Source organism: Peromyscus californicus, unplaced genomic scaffold, assembly GCF_007827085.1.
Source record: "Peromyscus californicus insignis strain IS unplaced genomic scaffold, ASM782708v3 Scaffold_20__1_contigs__length_68692818, whole genome shotgun sequence".
NCBI classification, from domain to species: Eukaryota; Metazoa; Chordata; class Mammalia; order Rodentia; family Cricetidae; genus Peromyscus; species Peromyscus californicus.
Window position 1 is genome coordinate 45,542,081 of NW_026294503.1, and position 21,443 is coordinate 45,563,523.

The 21,443-nt window shown below is 50.3% G+C and overlaps 1 protein-coding gene across 1 annotated transcript in view; it reads left to right on the forward strand.

Moving 5' to 3' along the window:
- The window catches only part of Fam83f (family with sequence similarity 83 member F), a 30,711-nt gene extending 11,954 nt beyond the window's left edge, over positions 1 to 18,757 (forward strand). Inside the window, exons 2-5 of the mRNA XM_052747477.1 lie at positions 7,596 to 7,763; positions 8,266 to 8,387; positions 9,862 to 10,535; positions 17,340 to 18,757. Coding sequence (XP_052603437.1) covers positions 7,596 to 7,763; positions 8,266 to 8,387; positions 9,862 to 10,535; positions 17,340 to 17,389 — 1,014 coding nt within the window. The 3' untranslated portion in view covers positions 17,390 to 18,757. The remainder of the gene's footprint in view (positions 1 to 7,595; positions 7,764 to 8,265; positions 8,388 to 9,861; positions 10,536 to 17,339) is intronic.
- The last annotated feature ends 2,686 nt before the right edge of the window (positions 18,758 to 21,443 follow it).

The window sequence follows — 21,443 nt, forward strand, 5'->3', positions numbered from 1 at the left end:
GTGGCTTTCACCAGCATACATCTGAGGTCAGCAGGCTGGTCCCATGGCCTTTGGTTTTCCTTCCACAGAGAAGTGGTAAGGAGTTTGATCTTCCAGGTCCCTGCAGCCATGCCTGCCCACAGAGCCTTTCGTTGCATGTCACGTGAGCTGGGGAGGGTTATGGGGAGCATTGTGTTGTCTGTCTCGACCCACAGTCTCCACTGGCATCCCAGTTTTATGTGCCCTCAGGTGGCCTAGGGTTCTGTGGCTTGTTATGTCCATATTGCCTGGGAAGACTGGAACACCTCCTGATGCCGAGATGCCCAGGCCTGGAGCTGGGACCCTGAGCTCTAATCCCAGCTGTTCTAGACCCCACTGAATGACTTGAACGTTGGAACTGGGCTAATCGCTATCTAAGTCTCTCGCTGACTCTGAGAGATTCTTGAGTTTGAAATATTTCTGGATGTAGGGGCCACGTACAATGGCAGCCTGCATGTGGACCCGGTCAAGCGGCTTTGTGGGGGCTGACATGCAGATGCTCTCTGTTCCCTGACCTTGCACTCTGTCAGAGGGAAGAAGCTGCCTTTTTGTAGTTGCACAAAGGCACTCACTGTGTGTGCTGGGGAAGGCCCTGCATTCTGGCCTGGTTTCCTTGGTGTAGGAGATCTCCGCCTTGGTTAAGTATTGTTCTCAGTCAGGGCTGGCTGCTCCTTCAGGATCTTCAGTAAGCAGAGTGAGAGAGCCACAGACTTGGGATCTGTCGCTTAGGCAACAGCACCATTCTCTATGCCCTTGAGGAAGAACTTCAACTCTGCCTTCTAGCAAAACCACCTCACAAAAATCTACTCCATATGCTCCTCTTTAGCCCAGTGCCTTGTCATTAATGAAATAAAGGAAACAGCAGAGCCATCACCATATACAACAAACACAACAGATGTACATACCTCCATTTAATATGGAGAATGGCCTGTCCTGAGTGCTTTGCCAAGGGTGGAGATTCTGAAAGGAACCTGCCGGTGTCTGCCGTCAGACCCACAGTCTGGGAGAGGAGGAGAGGACAGGCAGACATTACACTGGAATACCCACAGCCTCTCTTGTTTGCTTAGAATACAGAGAGGCAGAAAGCAGAGTGTGGTTAACATTTCAAAGAGAAGGGACTCTGGAAATTCTTGGAGTTTTAAAAGCTGCGTAGATGCTTCATCAGGTTATGGCAGGTTCAGAAACAGAAGGATCTGAGCTGCACACTATTACATACTCAAGGAGACATTTACTTGTTCATATCTAGCAATACTTGGTTTTCATCCCTGGGGGGTGATGCTGCTAGTACCCAGTGGGTAGAGATCCAGATGCTGTTAAATCCCCTACAGTGACACGATAAAGTGCCCCAGCTCCAGAGGTCACTAGTGCTTCAACAGAGAAGTCCAGGGTTAAGGTTATTGCAGGTCATTCTGAATGACCCAAAAGATGGGCCATGCCTATGCCAGGTCTCTAAGAGTTTGGACCTCTTTGAGGGTCATGGGACCAACTGGTTTATCAGCCTTCTTTTAGGCTATGGAGAAGAAATCAGAGGGCAGAAGGGACAGGAGGGACCAACCAGAAAGCGATTCCAGAAGTTAATCAAGAAGCAGGGCGTCCTGTGCTAGGGTGACAGTATTCATGAGAACAGCAAGGGGGGAATGACCCAGAGAGGGTTCATGGGGCACAGTGAGGTATGAGGACTGTTAGGGTTTCTTCAGTGAGGAGGAAAAGCCAACAGACTCTGGCTTTGTCTGTGATTGGAAGGATGTTGAATTTGAAAGTGTCTGTAGGGCAGGCTAGGGGATGTGTCCCAACAGCCAGCAGCTCTGTGGGTGTGGACATCTGCCAGAGCCTTCTGTAGTCTGGGTCATCTAAACATATGGGGGCTGCAGGGCAAGGCAGAGCCCTCCTCGTCTCTGTTCTCTAATGGCAATTAAGGAAAGAAGCTGGGAAGCTAGAAGAGTCATTAAAGTTGAATGGCAGATAGAAGGGCATTCTAGGGCTTCCGAACACCCTCCCTCCCACTCCCCCGCCCCTGCTGCCTGGGCAGGCTATCAAAGGAGGAGATGATGAGCTAAGGAAACACCCCATGAGGAGTCCTACAGCATCAGAGCCTCTTTGCCAGTGTGCCTGCGACAGCTTCTAAACAACTGCCAGCTCGAATTAACCTCTCTCTCGGCGTTGCGCCTCAGTAGGTAACCAGGTGAAGGATGCTGGATGCAGAGCCAGCCAAAAGGGGCAGAGCTTTTCTCTCCTGACCAAATCTGTTTCCCTGGATTCGGAGCCTGTAAAGTCTTATGTATTTATTTGTGAGCCTCAAGCCTCCATCTTCAGCAGGAGCCTTGAAGTTAGACTTGGCATGGGAGTCATGGGCACATTCAGTGCTGCAGCACAAGGGTATGGAGCTGGTTTTCCTGGGCCTGATGCTGAGGATGAATTTTAAGCAGGCCCTCGGAGACCAAAGCACAGGGTACTTATCACCTCCCCACAACTAGATTGCAAGAGCCAGTGTGCGATTGATTTTTTTCCCTACTGCAGATATTTCATTGTTTAATTGGTAGTGACACAGATGGCTGATTCTCACCAGGGTGTCTAAGCCCCAGCCTCCTGCAAGCTAGTCCTGGAAACTTTCTGCCTCTCTCATACTTAGGTGGGGGCCAGGGCAAGTCAGCTTTCCTGCTTGCTTTTCCAGTTACAGAAAAAGTCAAAGTGGGGATCCAAGAAGTCAGCCGGAAACTGGCCAGGCAGTCCTAGGTGATGTGCGATGACTCTGAGCTGGACACTGGGGAGAGTCTAGAAACTAGAGAGGGCAGTGGACTGTGGTCTCAGGCAGGGCTGGGATGAGAAGGTGGTTAGTTATGGCATGGATGTGGAGGTCAAATGTTCTGTCAACCTTTACACAGGTTCTGGGGATCAAACTCAGGTCATGAGCTTGTTTGGTGTGAACACCCTGGAATGAAGAGTGTTCTCTGTAGGATCATGCTACCACGTACCTCCTCTCCAAAGGCCACTGTCCCCTTCCCATACCTACAGTGGGCTGTGTCAGCCTCACTGGAGGACTTGAGCATGGGTTTTGTTTGACTGGTTGGCCTCAAGTACAAGAGAGCTGACGTAGTCCACAGTTCACAGTCCCCTGCTGTCATCAGTCCACCAAAGGACCTCCCTCATTTTCTCTTTCTCATCTTTCCCATTCCTTTCTCCTGTGCTCAGTGTATTAGGCTATAGAGTTCACTACAACATATATATATATATATATATATATATATATATATATATATATATATATATATATATATGGAGAGAGAGAGAACGAGAGAACGAACCTCTTGTAGGCTAGGCTGGCCTGGAACTTGCTTTGTAGTAAGGATGACCTTGAACTCCTGATCCTCCTTCTGTACATCCTAATGGTGGGGTTACAAAATCGAGCCACCACTCATCTGAAAGAACAGTTCAGCAGGTAAGAGCACTTACTGCTCTTGCAAAGGACCTGGGTCTTGTTCCCAGCACCCACATCAAGCAATTCACAACCACCTGAGGAGATCCTGTGCCCTCTCTGGCCTCCTCATTACTTATATGTCTGTGAAACACATTTAGATCTACATATCTACAAATAAGTCTTAGAAAAGATCTAAGAACTGAGCGTGCAACTCATTCATTGCTTCCATCAGCTATGGCACATCCTCTCCTATGCCCATTTCTTCACCTTGTCTTCCAGAGAAGGATACTGAAATTGTTGGCAATTCTTTGTTTTTCCAAGGGAAGCTGCAGTGAGTTCTCTTTCCCTCTTATAGACCTGTGCCGAGATCTAAGCGGTTCATGGGTGCTTGGCCAGGTGTACTTCTGCTCTCTCATACACACTTGAACCACACTTACTCTAGTAAGTTCCACTACCACACCGAGCTCATATTTTACTATTCCTTACATCTCTACTGCATCTGTAATTAATTCTCCTTGCCAGTCTGCATTGTGTTTGTAGCTCCTCTTTCTGTCGGTCTCTCTAGAAACTTGTATGATTTTAGTCCTTTCCAAGAATGGGGTTTTGACTTGATGTTTCTGAAATATCATGCAGCAGTGAAATGTGCTCTTGGGTCAGGTGTACCTGTTTCTTGTTTTGCTGTGTACCAGCTGAGTGACCTTGGACACATTACTTGGCCCCTGTGTATTTACTTCCTCAATTGTGAAATGGGAATCACAGTCCTTCCCAGTAGAGCGATTGTGAAGAATCAGATTAGAAGAGTTACCCAAAGTGCATGAGCACTTGGGGACTATTTAGTGCATGTTCATTCCCATTCTCAGCCTGCACTAGTCAGAATCAACTCTGTGTGTGTGTGTGTGTGTGTGTGTGTGTGTGTGTGTGTGTGTGTGTGTGTGTGTAAGCAGCGATGGGACAGAAAGGAAGAAAAAGTTGATTTTCTTGGCTTTTGGTGGTGGTATTGTTGGATGATGATGTTGATGACGATGTTGATGCCAGGTTGTCATGAACTTTCTGTACATACAAAGATGGCCATGAACTCCTGCTTTTCTTGCCTCCACCTTGCAAATGCTAGGATTACAGGTATGTACCACCACACCTGGCTAGAGAGATTACTTTTTAGATGAAAGTCTAAAACCTCAGGGTAAACCAGCAGGCTAGAGACCTAAGGGAGAGGTGTAGTCCAAGTTCAAAGGCATGTGGCTTGCAGAATTTCTTCTTGTTCAGGAGAAGTCAGTCTTTGTCTACGAAGGCCTTCAACTGATTGGAGAAGGCCCACACACAAATAGAGGGGAGTCTGCTTTATTTGAAGTCTAAAATATACCTTCACAGAAACATCCAGAATGGTATTTCACTAAATATCTGGACACTGGCCCAGCCAAGTTAATGTGAAGTTAAGAACCACGGTGCTTCAAAGTGTCTTTGCTGGAGCTGTGCCTTTTGTTAGAAATGTTCACTTTGTAGGTCTCTCAAAGCAAGGAAGGCACATTCCCCTGTCTCAGCCCAGTGCTCCTGGCCAGGGCACAGTCACACAGAGCAGCCCAACCAAGACCCAGTTTTCTAACTTGAGTCACTTCCATTTTCCTGCACAAACCATCCCCTGTCCCATCTTGAAGGGTTTTTCTTGTGGGCCCCAAAGACGATAGACCCACCACTTTCTACTTATGTGACCTTAGGCAAGATACTTGACCTCAGTGAGCCTGCTTCCTCATCTGCAGAGTGGAGATGCCCTGCACTTTATACATTTGCTGTGAGGATTAGAGCTAAGGCATGTAAGGTGCCGTACACACGCAGTACTCAGTTCTCACCCTGATCCTTTCTTTTCTCTAGTCCTTTCTCACAGCACTCAAGGACACCCTGTTCATTGTAAGGCTTGTTTTATTCTTCCCTTCCCTGGCTAAAAGCAGTACTTGCCTATCTCTCCATGCCTGTCACATGTCACTTGTGTAACTCTTAAGACATTTATCTCTTTCACCTTATGCCTTAGTTATTTTGTGTAAGTGGCTTATCATCCTTGTGGCAATTGTAACTTATCTGTCTTTAGATCCTCACTGTGCCCATGGGGGCCCAGTAATCATCATGTGGATGTTAATGGTTAGCAAATGGAAGAGCTAGAAAGCTGGGTGGTGGTGGCTCACAACTTTAATGCAGCATATGCCTTTATTCCCCGCACTTAGGAGGATGAGGAGGCAGGAGCAGATGGATCTCTGTGAGTTTGAGACCAGCCTGGTCTATAGAGTGAGTTCCAGGATAGCCAAGGTTACACAAAGAAACCCTGTCTCGAAAGAAAAAGAAAAAAGGAAGAAAGAGCTAGAGAGAGCAGTAAGTGATACTGTAGGAAGTAAGGGAATAGGGAGAGCTCAGAGGCTGGAATTACGGTAAAGTGTGGTGTGAAGATGGTGACAGTGATGGTGTTGTAGGTGATAGAAGTTTATTGAACTTACCACTCACTGCCCAACATTGCTTTAAGTGTTAATGTGTGTCATTGAGTCCTCAGCACAATGAGACAGGCACCATTATTAGCTCCATTTTCCTGCCAGGAAGTCCAGGGTGCTGGAGTTGATCTGGATAAAGAGTCTGTGTTTTCAACTACTGTTGATTGAGGACTCACTTACTGCGTGTGTACGGGACCTTACATGCCTTAGCTCTAATCCTCACAGCAAATGTATAAAGTGCAGGGCATCTCCACTCTGCAGATGAGGAAGCAGGCTCACTGAGGTCAAGTATCTTGCCTAAGGTCACATAAGTAGAAAGTGGTGGGTCTACAATCTTTGGGGCCCACAAGAAAACCCTTCAAGACGGGACAGGGGATGGTTTGTGCAGGAAAATAGAAGTGACTCAAGTTAGAAAACTGAATCTTCACAGCTGAGCACTAGGTGGAGTCAGGGGAACCCCACAGAAGATAAGGAGGAAAGACAGTAAGATCAAGAGGCCAAGGACACCAGGAGAACATGACCCACAGAATCAACTAAGCAGGGCTCATGGGGGCTCACAGAGATGACAAGCACAGAGACCGACAAACAGAATCAACAAACACAGACCCTGTATGCATCTGAGCTAGGTCCTCTGCGTATACCTTATGGTTGTTTAGCTTGGTGTTCTTGTGAAACTCCCAACAGTGGGAGAAGGGGTGTCTCTAACGCTTTTACCTGCACTCGGGACCCTTTTCCTTCTATTGAGTTGCCTTGTCCAGCCTTGATATGAGGGCCTGTGCCCAATCTTGTATCTTGTTAGGCCATGTTGTTTGATGGATATCCCTGTACTCTTTTTTTTTTTTTTTTTTTTTTTTTTTTTTAAGGAAATGGGAGAGGGGGAAGGGACTAGGAGGAGGGAAAACTATGATCTGGATGTAATATATGAGAGAAGAATAAATGTTTAAAAAAAGGAAAACTGGGGGACTGGAGAGATGGCTCAGCAGCTTTTCTTCTAGAAGTCCTGAGTTCAATCCCCAGCAACCACATGGTGGCTCACAGCCATCTATAGTGGGATCTGATGTCCTCTTCTGGTATAAAGTTGTACAAGCAGATAGAGCACTCATACATAAAATAAATAAATAAATCTTTAAAAAAAAAACTGGGTCTTCCCACTGTTCTTAATTTAATGATGGGGTAGGGGGGAAAGCTGAGCATCAGAGGTCAGGGGCACCTGGCCAACTCTAGCTCTATCAGCATCAGCACTGGGACTCTGCATAGCTGCAGGGAGATAGAGTGCCCAGACCTGCCGAGAAAGTGATGGCCATGCAGATCGTGGCTGATGGAGGTGAACCCCTCCCTCCTTTGCCATAACATCTCCTCACAGCAGCTCTTTCCATGGGGCAGCAGGGACAGCTCTCTCCAGGCTCCCAGCCCTCTCCTGAAATGGCGTCTGAAGAGTTCTGGAAATTTCCAGAGTACGCTGGGATTTATCCAGGATGAAGTACCAGCAGCAGAGTCTGCACCCTTGGGCCCTTCACCTGAATTCAGTGTGCTCTAAATTGTGGGTGCCTGGGGAATCCAGGAGTGGTGGCAGGTAGGGTTTTTGACTCTCGGCCATCAGTTGCCCCAAGGCAAGGTGGTCCTCTCTGGGCAGGTGTGTCTCAAAACATGTACCAGTCACAACATGTCTCAGCAGCACCTTCTCTGTCCAGGTCATTGCTGTTGTCATGGACGTTTTCACTGACGGGGATATATTCCAAGACATTGTAGATGCGGCCTCTAAGCGCCGGGTCCCTGTGTACATCATCCTGGATGAAGCAGGAGTGAAGTACTTTCTGGAAATGTGTCAGGACCTGGAGCTTGCTGACTTCCGCATTCGGGTGAGTTGCACCACGGGGACAGGTTGTGGGCCAGAATGAGATGGGAAACGCCTTCTGTCCTTTCCTCTGGCTCCTCCCCCTTTCTCCTCCCAAGTTCAGGGGCTCAGATTGAAGTTCAAGATCCCAATATTTTTCCTTCTATATAAAGTCATGACTCAGGAACTTGTAACTGCTTACTTATCTATCCTTAATACTTTCTGTTGCCCTAGAGCTGCCAAGGCTGAAGGAGGCAGCTCTCACTCAGCCCGGGGGTGGTCCGTCTGTAGAACCACTGGCTTCACTGTCGGGTTCAGCACAGGGCTGTAGTTCTCTGGTTGGGAACTTGGAGCAAGAACTCTCCTGAGCTTGTTGAAAGTAAAACATACGAGACCGAAGGAAGCAGAGAATTTTGGAAAGACTTGGGCAGCAGTCAGGGTCTGGGGACCTCTCCCAAAGCAAGACCTTGGTGCAAAGCCTCGAGGCCTCCCCATACAGGGCAATTGTGTCTTTCTCTTCTCTACAGAACATCCGTGTCCGCTCTGTGACAGGGGTTGGCTTCTACATGCCCATGGGGAAGATCAAGGGGACTCTCTCATCAAGGTTCCTAATGGTGGATGGGGACAAAGTAGCAACTGGATCTTACAGGTGTGTTGGACCAGGACAGGGAGGACCTGGGAGACCTGTATTCATGGTAATTGTTCGGGGATGTGCTAGCCTGGAGCTTCCACAGTCATGATTGTTGTTGTTTGTTTTGGGGGTTTTTTTTTGTGTCTTTTTTTTTCTCTTTTATGTATTTTTTTAGGTATGAGCTCTCTGTCTACATTTATGCCTGTGTGCCAGAAGAGGGCATCAGATCCTAGTATAGATGGTTGTGAGCCACCATGTGGTTACTGGGAATTGAACTCAGGACCTCTGAAAGAGCAGCCAGTGCTCTTAACCACTAAGCCATCTCTCCAGCCCCAACAGTCATGGTTTTAAGAGGCATTGTCTGTCCTGGTCAGAAACAGCCTCCTGCCCAGTTCCTTTCTTCAGACTTTCTGTTGACAGATTGATTATTCCAGAGAGAAGAGCAACTCTTCCTAGACATTAAGCATTACCTACTTGTCATGGTCCTCAGCAGCCGGCTGTATTTTGAGGCTGGTTTTTGGGTGGGATAAGCAGGAAATAAAAGGGATAAGATTTGGGGAAGCAATGTGAGATGTCTAATTTCTATTCCTGTGACAAAACACCATGGCCAAGGCAACTTATAAAAGAAAGCATTTCGTTTGGGGCTCATGGTTCCAGAGGGTAGGGAGCATGGCAGCAGGCAGGTAAGCATGGTGCTGGAGCAGTAGCTGAGAGCTCACATCTTATCCATAAGCCCAAGGCAAAGAGAGCACCTGGGAATGACATGGGTTTTGGAGACCTCAAAGCCCACCCCCAGTGACACCCCCCTGAAACAAGACCACACTGCTAATCCTTACAAACAGTTCTATCAACTGGGGACCAAGCATTCAAATATGTGAGCCTGTGGGGGCCATTCTCATTCAGACTACCACAGATGTGGCACAGAGAGATTACTCCAGAATTTGAATTGAAAGCAGAGTCCCAGGTCTGTGAGAACCTGTATGTGAGCCATCTCTTTCCTCTGAGAAAGTGAAAATCTAAGTGAGACCTGAGCACATGTAACAATGAGTAAATGATCTGAGTCTTCTTCCACAGTTGAAGTATGGGTCTGTGCAGACCCTGTGCACTCTGGGAAGGATCAGTAGGGGTGGGACAATGCTAGCAATGGCACGACTTAGTTCCTACATATTCCACGCGTTTGTACCAGGAAGTGAGCTGGTTACTTCATTTGAGCCTCAAAGCCTTGAGTTAAGACCCTGCCATCTCCCTATGGCGTTTTCTACCTTAGGCCCTGTAGCCACGTTGTACAAGGCACACAGGAAGGGTAGATGTGGATCCAGGTTTGACTTCTCAAGCCCCGTGGGAAGGAAGAGGGCGGGGAGAATTTGGCCTGGTGAAAGGAGAGCAATCCAGTGTGAGGGCAGGCTGAAGCAGGTTGAAGGGTGTTAAAGGAGCTACTGGTAGGATACTGGAGAGGTCTGGGCCCATCCATGTCTCTGCTTTCTGTCCCCAGCTTCACCTGGAGCTCCTCCTATGTGGACAGGAATCTTCTTTTGCTCCTGACAGGGCAGAACGTGGAGCCCTTTGACGTAGAGTTCCGGGAGCTGTATGCCATCTCTGAGGAAGTGAACTTGTACCAGCACCTGGGTCTGGCAGGCAGGCTTGGCCTCAACTACTCCTCCACTGTAGCTCGCAAACTTATCAACCCCAAGTATGCCTTAGTGGCAAACAGCCGCGCTCCTCCAGGAGAGCTGATGCGCTGGGCGGCCCGTCAGCAGCGGGAGGCTGATGGCAACGCGGAGGGACAGGAGGGCAGTGGCGGTGGTGAGTCTGCCCGGCGTCTGGAGAGCTTTCTGAATGATCTGGTTACAGTAGAACAGATATTGCCCACAGTGGAGCCCATTCCCTCGAGATTGCTGAGACCAAAGGATGGCAGGACGGTCTCTCAGATGCACATAGACCTGAGGCACAAATCCCGAGAGGCGCTCCCCCAGAATGGCAAGGGAGAAGTTGCAAATGGAGAGGCCACCCCAGCCAAGGAGGGCAGACGCTTGAGCAGCAGGCTCTTCAGCCGACGAGTGAAGAGGCCTGCGGTGCTGGTCAACTCCACCTCCACTGAGACTTTTGCTGACATGGAGTTTCCTCTGGGGAAGAGGCCCAATGAGGGTTCCAGTGCCAACATATCAGGTGAGTGCCCGCCATTGAAGCTGGTGACCCTGGGCAAGTCACTGCAGGTCCTCACTGCAGTTTCAGATTCCTTGTCTCTGAGGGAAGAGCGCTACATGCCTTGCTTGGTGTTTAGCACAGCAGTGGACATGGGATGGTCTGTGAGGACTGTTTTACTCCTCATGGTATTCAGATCACCTTTATAGTAACCCCAGTAAAAGAAGGAAATGTGACAAGTTTTCCTTTTATACCTGAAGAAACAGTACGCAGCACTGGCCGTGAGTCTAGGGCTCCTCCTGGCTTCCTGCTGCTTGCTGTCATTGGGGTCTGATCTAGTCAGACATACCCCGTCCCACTGATGCGCTGACCAGCTTCCTAGTTTCCGTGATAATAGTTAGAACCGTTTTCCCCAGTCTGTGTGAAAAGCGAATTTGCCCTCTGGGAAAGATTGGTGATGCGGAGCAGTGGATCTTTTCTAACCGTCTCTCTGAGAGCTCCTTGAAGCCCTGTCTTTTTTTCTCCTCCAGAGCAGTCTCGATATGACCTTCCAGGAGTCTGGTAGTGACCAACAGGCTACCACAGAGCCTTTCTCTTCTCAGCTGCCCTGAGCTGGAAGAACTTCTGTGCTGGGATTTTTCCTTCTGTGGTTGCAGGACTTTGAGGTGATGGTAACTGAGCTTCCTGGCCGACTCGCTATGTGAAAACTGATTGTGAAGTACCTGTCCTGAGCAGCCCAAGGGCTCAGGTATCCCATAGACCTGGCTTTGACCCAGTCAATGGTCTAGAGCAGGGAAAAATGCCACTTTCTCCTGATTAGAAGCACTTCATGTCCCGTTGAACCCAGGGATAGAGCTCCCTCTCAGAACAGGTCTGGGAGTCTCTGCAATGGGGCACGGTATGAGCACCAGGACCACCCTCCAGCCCCCGCTGCCTCCAGTGGGCCCACACTGCTTGAGCAGCTCGGCAGGCCAGGTTCCACATGGGGTACTTTCTTTCCCTTCACCCTCATGAAGAGCCCATGAGTCCCAATGCAGGTAGAAATTGGGAGAAGTGCAGTAAATGCAGGCCATGGAAAATGACTGTAAACCCGAGTCAAAGCCAGGCCTGGGCCTTGACCTGTCAAGAGAGGAGTGGCTGGTCCCCCACTCCCAGTCCCATTCCCCTTGGGCTTCCCTGGCTCCCCGACACCAGATGCTGATGTGCTCTGTGCCTCTTGTTTGGAAGGAGGGTTGCCATGGTGAACACCTGGCAAGGAAGAGGAGGGGCGAGCCCAACCACAAAGGGGTTGTTTCCCAACTCCTGTCTGGAAGTGAGAAGTGGAAGCTTTCTCTTCTCCTGCCCCTCACCCTTAGGTGCTGTTTCCATAGAAACGCAAAGCCCATTGTCTTGTCCTTTCCTGCTGCCTCTGGTGTCAGATATCCCCCCCCCCCCCAGATGACTTGGGCAGTTAGTGTTTGCCGCTGCTGCCTGTCTCTGAGCATCTGTACACGGTACCCTGGAAACAGCAAGCAGACCCCATTGTGCCTTTGGGAGCTCCAGAGCACCCAGCCCCCTGAGCAGAAGAAGGACTGGGGTAAGACTGGCTAACACACATAGGAAAGTCTAAAGTGTGTCGTTCCCCACCCCCCAAGCCTGGGGAAGAACATAGAGGTAGCAACACACACACACACACACACACACACACACACACACACACACACACACCCTGCCACCCCCCCAAGGCTCTGAAATCCTAGCTGTTTACTGAGACCTCTGGCACCTGCTTATTTCTTGCTCAAAGGCGGAGCTGAGAAGCTGAATTTCTCCTCCCAAAAGCCCTTCCTATACCTACATCTCCCCAAGCTCTAGGCTCAGGGACCTCGGGTGCCTTCCCTCAAGGTGGCAGCCGCTGAGCAGCTGACCACACACCTAACAAGGCAGCATGGGCCCCCATCCTGGGACGGGCGGGAGCTTGAGTTGGATTGGAACCACTTCAGCTTCTTCCTCAGAGAAGGAACCCATCCAGGGAAGGAATCCCCTTCCCACGGGGAGCATTCAAGCTGCAACAGACAATGGTGGAATGATCTCAGCTCTTGACGCACTGCCCTCCCTTCTCCAGGGCTGTCTCCTCTTCTGGAGGAGGAGGGGTAAACTGGGGAGGGCTTCTGAGGTCCCTTTGAGTTGATGCTGACTGTCCTATCTGTCTCGGTACCCTCTTGTCAGAGAGAACGTGGGTGGATGACAAGGTGGGTGAGAGGGAAAGATAGGAAAAGCCAAGAGCTGACAGCCTGTAAAACTGCTTGATAAGAAGTATATAGTTGTCAAACAGCATGCAAATTTTTGCAAACCCAGGTGTGGCCCTGGGGAGAATCTTACAGAATCGCCTCCTTTGGGGCTAGGGGGGTGGGGTGGCGGGGGTTGGGGGGTAAGAAACCCACAATGGAATCAGCCTGGAAGTTTGAAGAGCCAGAGCCCCCTCTAGTGGCTGAAGCTGTGTGTCCTTTGCCGTTTGCTTTTTCTCTTAACTAAACTGTGTCCTCACTGGGTTATCAGCTTCTGGCCTCCTGGCCCCTTGCCACCTGCACCCTTACAGGATCTCTGTGCAGGCTCTCTGAGAGCAGAGAGTTCCCATTCTCAGGAGAGCACAGCTACGGATATCCTTGTTTAAAATCCCGTGAATAGAGTCTGCACTGCTGGGCTGGGCTCAGAAATCTGCATTTTTTTAAAACCACTATGAAACAGGATTTAGTCAACTAAATGTATCATTCTCTGGATGGCATTCACCATATTGGTAAAGACTAAGGAATTGATGATGTTCAGCAGAATGTGGAATGCTAGTGGTGCTGACAGGAAAAAAACAGCTTTGGAAACCAAAGCTTTTATCACAGCTGTTGCCATGAAGATCCATTTCATCTTTTAACCAATCCCCACTGCCAAGAATTTAAAATTAAACACTAAGTTAAATCAGAAGCATAACATAGGAATGCCAGTATCAAAGGAATTCATGTAACAAAATAGTGGTTCTCAGGATCACCAACACATGAACACACTCACTCCTGTTAGGTTCGACTATGATGGCTTCCGTGAGTCGGTGGAAGCAGAGCTACCTTTCCCTGTTTGCTTTCTACACCATATGGTAACAGACACATTCACAGGTCCTGGAGCACTGAATGTAGATGTCTGCATTTTGAACAGGAGCGTTGGTTTTCCCACAAAGCTCTCCAATACAGAGGGGTCTTCAGACTAGTTCCAATGCAGTTAGTTACAGGAGACTCAGGCAAAGCTCTGCCTTTGGGGAAGTCACTAGGCTAGAGGAGGTGGTCCCAGGTGCTGCTCTTGAACTCCCAGGCCATGATTGGAAAATAGGCAATGGTTTCCAGTGTTAAAGGGGACATCGAGTGAAATGCTGCCGTTCAGGACTCAAATGGTTTTTGCAAGTGTTTGCCTGATGGTGACACCCCACGAACAAGATCCTCAAACTCCAGAAGGGCCAACCCCCATATCCACAGACGGGCCGGGAGGAAAAGAGCGGCATGGTCTCTGCCCCCAGAGCCACCTCCGAACAGCTGCAGCTGCCTCTGAAAGGGTAGTGCTGATACCGTTTCCCTGCTTCTGTGGAGACTGGAAGGCCTGTGATGCCATCTCTGGTTTTAGAGTTGTGGCTGCAAGACTCCTGGATTTGGGGACTGCAGGCTCTTCTATGTTGCCCTGTGGGGCTGGTGGTCTTTGATGTCTTGCCTGGAAATCTGAGTCCTCATCAGGGTGGACTAGTGAGGAAGTACTACCTGAGCTGTGGATCTGTGGCCCCCATTCTTGGGATTATCACTCAGGTGTTGCTCTTGAGGAGCATGGGTCAGGTCCCAGCTGCTGTGTGGACTATGTAGTCAAATCTGATTATCCTGAGCCCTGTGACCAAACTCGGCTCCAAAGATGAGGCAGCTGTACTGTTCATATATGTATGATTTATTTCATTTTATATGTATGAGTGTTTCGTCTGCATGTATAGATGGGCACTACATGTGTGCCTGGTGCCTGCATAGTTCAAAAGAGGGCTTTAGATCCCCTGGAACTGGATTTACAGGTGTTTTTGACCTATCATGTGGTACTGGGAACCGAACTCGGGTCCTCTGAAAGAGCAACAAGTATTCTTAGCTTCTGAGTCATCATCTCTCCAACTCAGTTGTGCTGTTGTTACCAGAAGACCAAACAATTTGTGTGTCTTCCCAGTTCCTCCGAGGCTGTCTGGGCCTCTGGTCACTCTCAGAATGGTGCTAGGTAATCATGTATCACCGGTGTTGTTTGTATTGGCCTGAACTCCAAATAACCAGCCATTGCCTGCTTACTTGTTTTATCCAATAAGAATATGGTTTCCAGCTGGGCGGTGGCAGCGCACGCCTTTAATCCTAGCACTCGGGAGGCAGAGCCAGGTGGATCTCTGTGAGTTCGAGGCCAGCCTGGGCTACCAAGTGAGTTCCAGGAAAGGCGCAAAGCTACACAGAGAAACCCTGTCTCGAAAAACCAAAAAAAAAAAAAAAAAAAAAAAAAAAAGAGAGAGAGAGAGAATATGGTTTCCAAGTATTTGCTCTGTGAGGCACAGTTCTAAATTAAGCAGAGAATGGAATGAACAAAAGCCCTTTCTTGTGGCACCCATTACCCTAGGGATGGTTGAAGGCAGGGAGCATCATGACTCTGTTCTACAGGGTGCCCAAGGGAGGCCTCATTGATTAAGGAGCACTGGAGCAGAGCCTCAGATGGACACACGAACATCAGGGAAAGAATGTTCCAGATAAAAGGAATGTGAAGCCCTAAAAGCTATAGGAAGAGGGGACTTCCTGTCATCACAGTCCTGTGTGACTTCCCATGTTTTTCCCTGCCTCCCCTCCTCTTGAAGCGTCTTGGCTTCTAGCTGCTGTTCCACATGCCCCAGGCTGTCACCTTCCCAGTCCCTCCATGCATGTAAGCCCGTTCCTACTGCTCTTCATTCCTGTTTCCAGGCTCCAGGGCTGAGCCTCTTTGCAGTTGGCTCTCTCACATAAGTCTTCTTTAGGTCACTCACTTCCCTGCCACACATACTTTATAAAAAGAAATTGTTTGGGTGGTTGGCGTGATTCTTCCACATAATTCTGAATGGGTCCAAGGCATCTGCCCTTGGCAGTTTTCTGGTAAATGAGCATGGAAAGAAAGATGGAACACAAAGAATTTTCCTTCAAGCCTGTTTCTCTGTCAGAGTCCTAGAAATGAATCCTGAGGATAAGGCATATCTCTAAGCTGGCATTCATCTCTACAAATTGGAGGGTCAGGGCCTGCTAAAGACAGCCTTCTCTGGGAAGGAGCTGGCAGGGCACAGCCTCTGGGATGCTCCCGTACTTTTGGCACATTCCTGCCCTGCTTCTGGATCCAGAGGTTGATTTTGCTTTCCTGCCTCTGAAGAGCTGCTGCCTCTGGGGAGGCACTGGGCATCCACTTTGCAGGCTAAGCAAATGGAAAAAGCCACTGAGGAGAGGAAGTGGGGGCCTTTCATTCACTCTTACAGCAGCAGCCAGGGGCTCCAGAGTGGTAGAATTTAATGACCTTCACAGAGCCACACCAGACACAGCCCTCAGTACCACCACAGAAGGCCACTGGTTTCCTGTCCTACCTCCTTGTAGGCAGTCAACTGCCTGAGTCCAGGGGACACCCAGCAGGGACACCCAGGAGGCCGGTTCTGCAGTAAGTCCTGAGGAATGAGTTCATTGTAGCCCCACTGAGGCAGTGGCTGGTAGAGCAGGGACAGCAAGCCTGGGCAGTGTGGCCTTCGACAGGCACTGGGACTCACGAAGGGGCTGCAGCACCAGAGTTCCAGGTCTAGCCCTGCCCAGTGCCTCTCCTGCTACTACAACTCACAAGAGGCAGTCGTCACCTTAATTAAATTCACAGCTGAAGTGATATGGACGGCGGTGTGCGCACAAGGGAGACTGTCTTTATTGTACAAGCGGGAAGAGGCAGGAAGTAACACGGTGGCTTCCACCTGGGAAAAGCAGGCAGCAGGCATTCTAAGGATGTGGACTCTGTCTTCAACTGTTCAGTGCCTCCAGAGCCAGCCAGAGGTGTAAGGTCACTTCACAGTTCTCCCCCACTCCCCCAGAGTCCAGAGCAGCATTCTATCATGAGGACAGCTGGCACCTTTTCCTGGGATTGTGAAGGAGGTAGGAGTAGATTGAGGGGCCTGGAGGGGAGGAGAGGACAGTCTAGAGAAAAGCAGCCTTCTCAGCCCAGGGCCTGTGCTGCTCCATCCTCTGCCTGGGTCGCCACACAGCAGTGTGACCACACTGCCCTCCCCAGGCATAGCTCCCTGAGTGGCTGAAGGAGCTGAGACTGGACAGGAAGGCCAGGACCTGGCACTGTCACCAACCACTTCCAGGACAGGGCTACTGCTTGAGCTCTGCAATAAGGCAGGTGGTTCTGGCTCTCATCGCTGCTGCCCCTGTGCCCTCCAGTCAGGGCCCCTGAGAGTACCCTTGATTTCACTTTGAGAGCTTGAAGCTGCCTTCAACATTTAGCCGCTAATGATAGGACTCTAAGTCATTGGTGGCTGACTCCAGAGTCCCTATCGTTGTTGGTCAGGAGACGCAGACCACTTGATGTCTCCAGTCATGGGGATCCTCCAATCATGGTGAGGCTGCTGAAACAGTCCCTTTGCTTTCCTGGGTGCGCTGTTGACCTGGATTCCAGACCAGCAGTTTGGAAGAGAGGCATTCATTGGTCCTGAGCTCCAAACTTGCTTATGTGGGCGGTTCGAGGTCGGGATTGTGGTTCAAGGTTGAGCTTGTTACTTATGCCCTCCATGTCTGTGCCCTGTCTCCACAGGTAAAGCGAGTGACAGGATCACCAAGTCCAGCAACTGTGTGATCTCCTGAGCGGCAGGGTAGTGGTAGGTGGGACCTGCAGATGCCCACCCATCCTGTCCTCTGCTGAGGAGAGCATGGCCTATATCCTGTACTGGTTCACACATCAGATGCTAACCAGGCCTCCTCCCTGCAGCCTCCATCCCGGGTCTTAGTGCCTGAGTCCCAGATGGCAGGATCTGAAGCATCTCAGCCGTCACCGTTTCCACAGACTGCCATGGCCCGACAGGAGTACTGTTACCTTGTTTACATGAAGTAGACGCCTGGCTAGTGTCTGCTCTCCTTTATGCCAGCCTCTCCTCCACTGGGCCCGCCCTGCCCTACAGGTCCTCCGGTGGGAAGGGCCGTTCTTTCTGCCTTGGCAGGACAGGATGGCCAAGGCAGCCCAGCCGCTTGACTTGCCCTAGGACTTCTGCTGCTGTCCAGAGGCTGGCGGGAAAAAGGGGAAGAAGACAGGACATGGAGCCAGTCATGCTCCAGCCTTGAAACTCCAGGTGGAAGATGCAGCTGGAACGGCGGGGACATTGGCTATTGTGGCCTTAGGGACACCCATTTCTGCTAGTCTCTGAGTGGAATGGGATGGGGATGAGGATACTTCGGCCTCCTTCCAGCCAGTGGCAGGATCTGCCAGTGGTGGTGAAGAGTCCCCTTCCCTCCTGCAGTGTCCCAGCAAGCCTGGCCTCAGTGCCTGGGCTTCCCTGGCTGCTGCTGTGGAAAACTGGGGCCCCATAGAGTGCCTTTCTCTATGCCTGCTCCTTTCAGTAGGCTTTTGTTTACCGGGCCTGTGAAGGCTGGGAGTGGGCTGGACCCGGGAGACGAGAGCATTTGTGTTTCCTCCCCGACGGTTCCTCCCTGATCATTTGCGTGGCCTTCTTCATGCACTAGGGATTCCTCAGTGAAATTTCAGCCAAAGACTAGGCTTAGCCTCCTGGGAAATGTCAGGCTGTTCTTAGACACCTCAGTTTCTCTAAAACAGGTAGGCCTAATTGCCACAGTACTAGGTCAGGACAACTGTCCCACTGCCACCTCCCCACAGTGACCTGATTGAGGGAGAGTAAACATTGACACAGAAGATATTACTGAACTGTGGACAGAATGACAGAGGGGCAAAGGGCCACACAGAAGCCTTTCCAGGCCTCCGAACCAAGCTCTTGCCCCCTTTTTTTCTGAAAAGGCCTTGGATACTACTAGTACTGGGAGGGACACAGGCATCTACAGAGGCAGCTGGTGAGAGGCAGGGAGGGAGGGGGTGCTGCGGGCTGCAGAAGTGGGGCGATACATGGTGGCCTGTGCCTGTGTCTGGCCTCCTGGCTGGTGGGGAATAAGGGGAAAATTAGGGATGGCCTCAGTCCAGAGTCCCCTCTGTTCACCCTGAGGTTAGCTTCTGGGAGTGGGAAAGGGGCCCCGCCGTGGCTTCCCAAACCTTTGTGGGGATTAAACACTCTGGTAAATGATTCCTGATACAAGGCTGACGGTGTGCCATGTGCTTATTCTGGAGGAAGTCGGGAGGCCCAGGTGGCATGGGAAGTGGCCTGTTACACCTCTGCTCTTCTGATCACCGTGAAGATGTGGGATTCAAGATACCTAAACTCCAATGGGGAAGAGAAATGACCATGTGGGGAGTGGCGGCCTGAGACCAGGAAAGAGACCTGCTCCTAAGCAATTCTGCTGAGGCCGTCTTCTCTCTTCCCAGAGCTAGTCTGTTTCACCCTCCTGGACAGGCACTAGAGGGAGAGTGCGCTTCTCTACCCTACTGCGTTTCTCTCACTGAGCCACTCACCACATGCTTTAGTCATGAAGCATTCAAAGGAAGAGTCTATCATGCAGGCTCACCACCATCCCCAAGTCCACGTCACAAATGTGCCAGTGGCCAGCGCTGCCAAATCTGTTGGGGGTGGGGGGCAGCTGGACTGTATACACAGGATGTGGCCCAGGCTGGCCTCCAACAGCTGCTCCAGTTCTCCTGAATGCTGGGGTTACAGGTGTGCACCACCACACCCAGCTTTACCTTGTGTGGCTTTGGCATAGCGCGTTGGCTCTGAGGTTGGCTGACTTGCCTGAGATTTTCCATTCTGCGACATCTTCCACCTTGATCCTAGTTACCTTGTTCAACACTTCACTGCCTAGTTCTCCCCAGAACAGGTGTGTTTATGTGCACACATCTGCCTTCCATTCAGCTCTCTGTCAGATTTCCTCCCAATCTGTTCCCCTTCCTTCAGTCTCAGCCCTGGTAAGCACCCTGGGACATACCTATGTGTGCCCAGGAGTGCCCCCCCCCCCCAAAAAAAAGAGCTAGAGCTGACTCCCAACTCAAGTGAGGCAGACAGTCTGAGTAAACATCACAAAGCCCCTGTCTGCAGCTAATGAGCCTGCCTCTGCCGAGGCTGCAGCCTGTCACCTGGCACTTCCCTGCACTCATGTCGTCTTCCCCATGGGGCCCAGTGGCTGTCGTGAATCATCTGTACCACTTTTCCAAAGGCACGAGATTTGCCTCAGAACGGCCCCCTAGGCTCAGTGGGTCGAACCTGACCGAGATAGGAAGAATGCACACCAGAGAAAAGCAAGAGGTGGCAGGTGCAGACGAGCAAGTGTTCATAGGCCGAGTAATCGTGGGGCAGACCCCACAATCATGGCGGTGGCTCCAGACTTCCCACCCTCTGGTCAAGGCTTTTGCCCGCCCAGCTGTGGAACAGGGAAGTTGCTGTTTCCAGATCACACGCTCTGCCATCTGGCATGATAGGTGACTATTCTTCCTTGGCCAGGCTCTGGGCACAAAGGCCACGTCTGTCCGGCTCGGTGCCACAACCATAGTATCGTCTTAATATCTGTTGGTTAAATGGTTGAAAATTGGGTGGCTGTGGCCAGCAAGATTGGTCAGTGTGTGAAAGTACTTGCTGTACAAGGATGATGACCTAGGTTCAATCCCTGGAACTCAGGGTGGAAGAAAAGAACCGACTCCCAGTTGTATTCAAACCTCCATATGTAGGTGGTGGCACATGTGTATTATTCACATTTACATGTCTGAGTACTTGCAAAGGGACACTAAGAAGGACCTTGAGATTGGTAGGTTTCGTGGGAAAGACTGGAGTCCAGCTATAATGCCCTCATGCATTGTCTCTCTGCCTTTCCATAACAGCCATTCAGAAACAAGTTGGTATCCAGGAAAGTGGTTAGAAGCTAGGGCAGCCTGAAGACCCAAAAAAAAAGCAGCTTCAGGAACAGGTGCCTATGTCATAGGAGATGAGCTAGGATCTGCCATGAAAGCTGGCAAACATGTGGGAGCCTGCAGGAGGAAAAGTACAAAAGGCAAGGACAGGAGGCATGCCCACAGTGACCAAGGCCCTAAAGGAAAATCCATTGCATGCCAGAAGTCATGTGGTTTCCATTTCCCCAGTGGCAGCTGAGTAGAGACATGCAGCTCACTGCTTGTCTGCAGTGAAGTGGGTAGTTACTGAGTACCAGGCCTCGGGGGCGACACACCATGGCTGAAGAAGGCAAGGTTTGAAAGCAGAGTGGATGAAGCCAGGAGGTGATGATGGTGCACACCTTTAATCCCAGCAATCAGGAGGGAGAGGCAGGTGGATCTCTGTGAGTTCGAGGCCAGCCTGGTCTACAGAGCGAGTTCCAGGACAGCTAGAGCTACATAGTGAGACCCTGTCTTGAAAAACAAAACAAAAACAAAAAAACAAGGAAATAAAGCAGAGATAAATAAAATAATGCTTGCTGCTTGTGGTGACTTTCATGAGGGCATGAAGTAGTTAGTATAGGTTGGCCCAGGCAGAATCCTGGCTCTCCCACTATATGGCTAGGTACCCAACAGGCTTACTTCTCAAATTTGGGGTTTCTTCTATGTCACATGGAAGATATCCACCTGAGGTCAAGCATCTAGCAGGAGAAGGTGCAGGTTTGGAGCTTCCAGAAGTATTGTATGGCATTCTCCTGTGCACACACCCTGGCAGAGTCAAGCTCACGGTGCTTGGTTGGCACACTGGGCCAAGTACTAGTTCACCTAGAGAAAGTTTCAAGGCCCAGATTCTGAAAGAAAGGTGAGTTTGTGAGTCAGTGT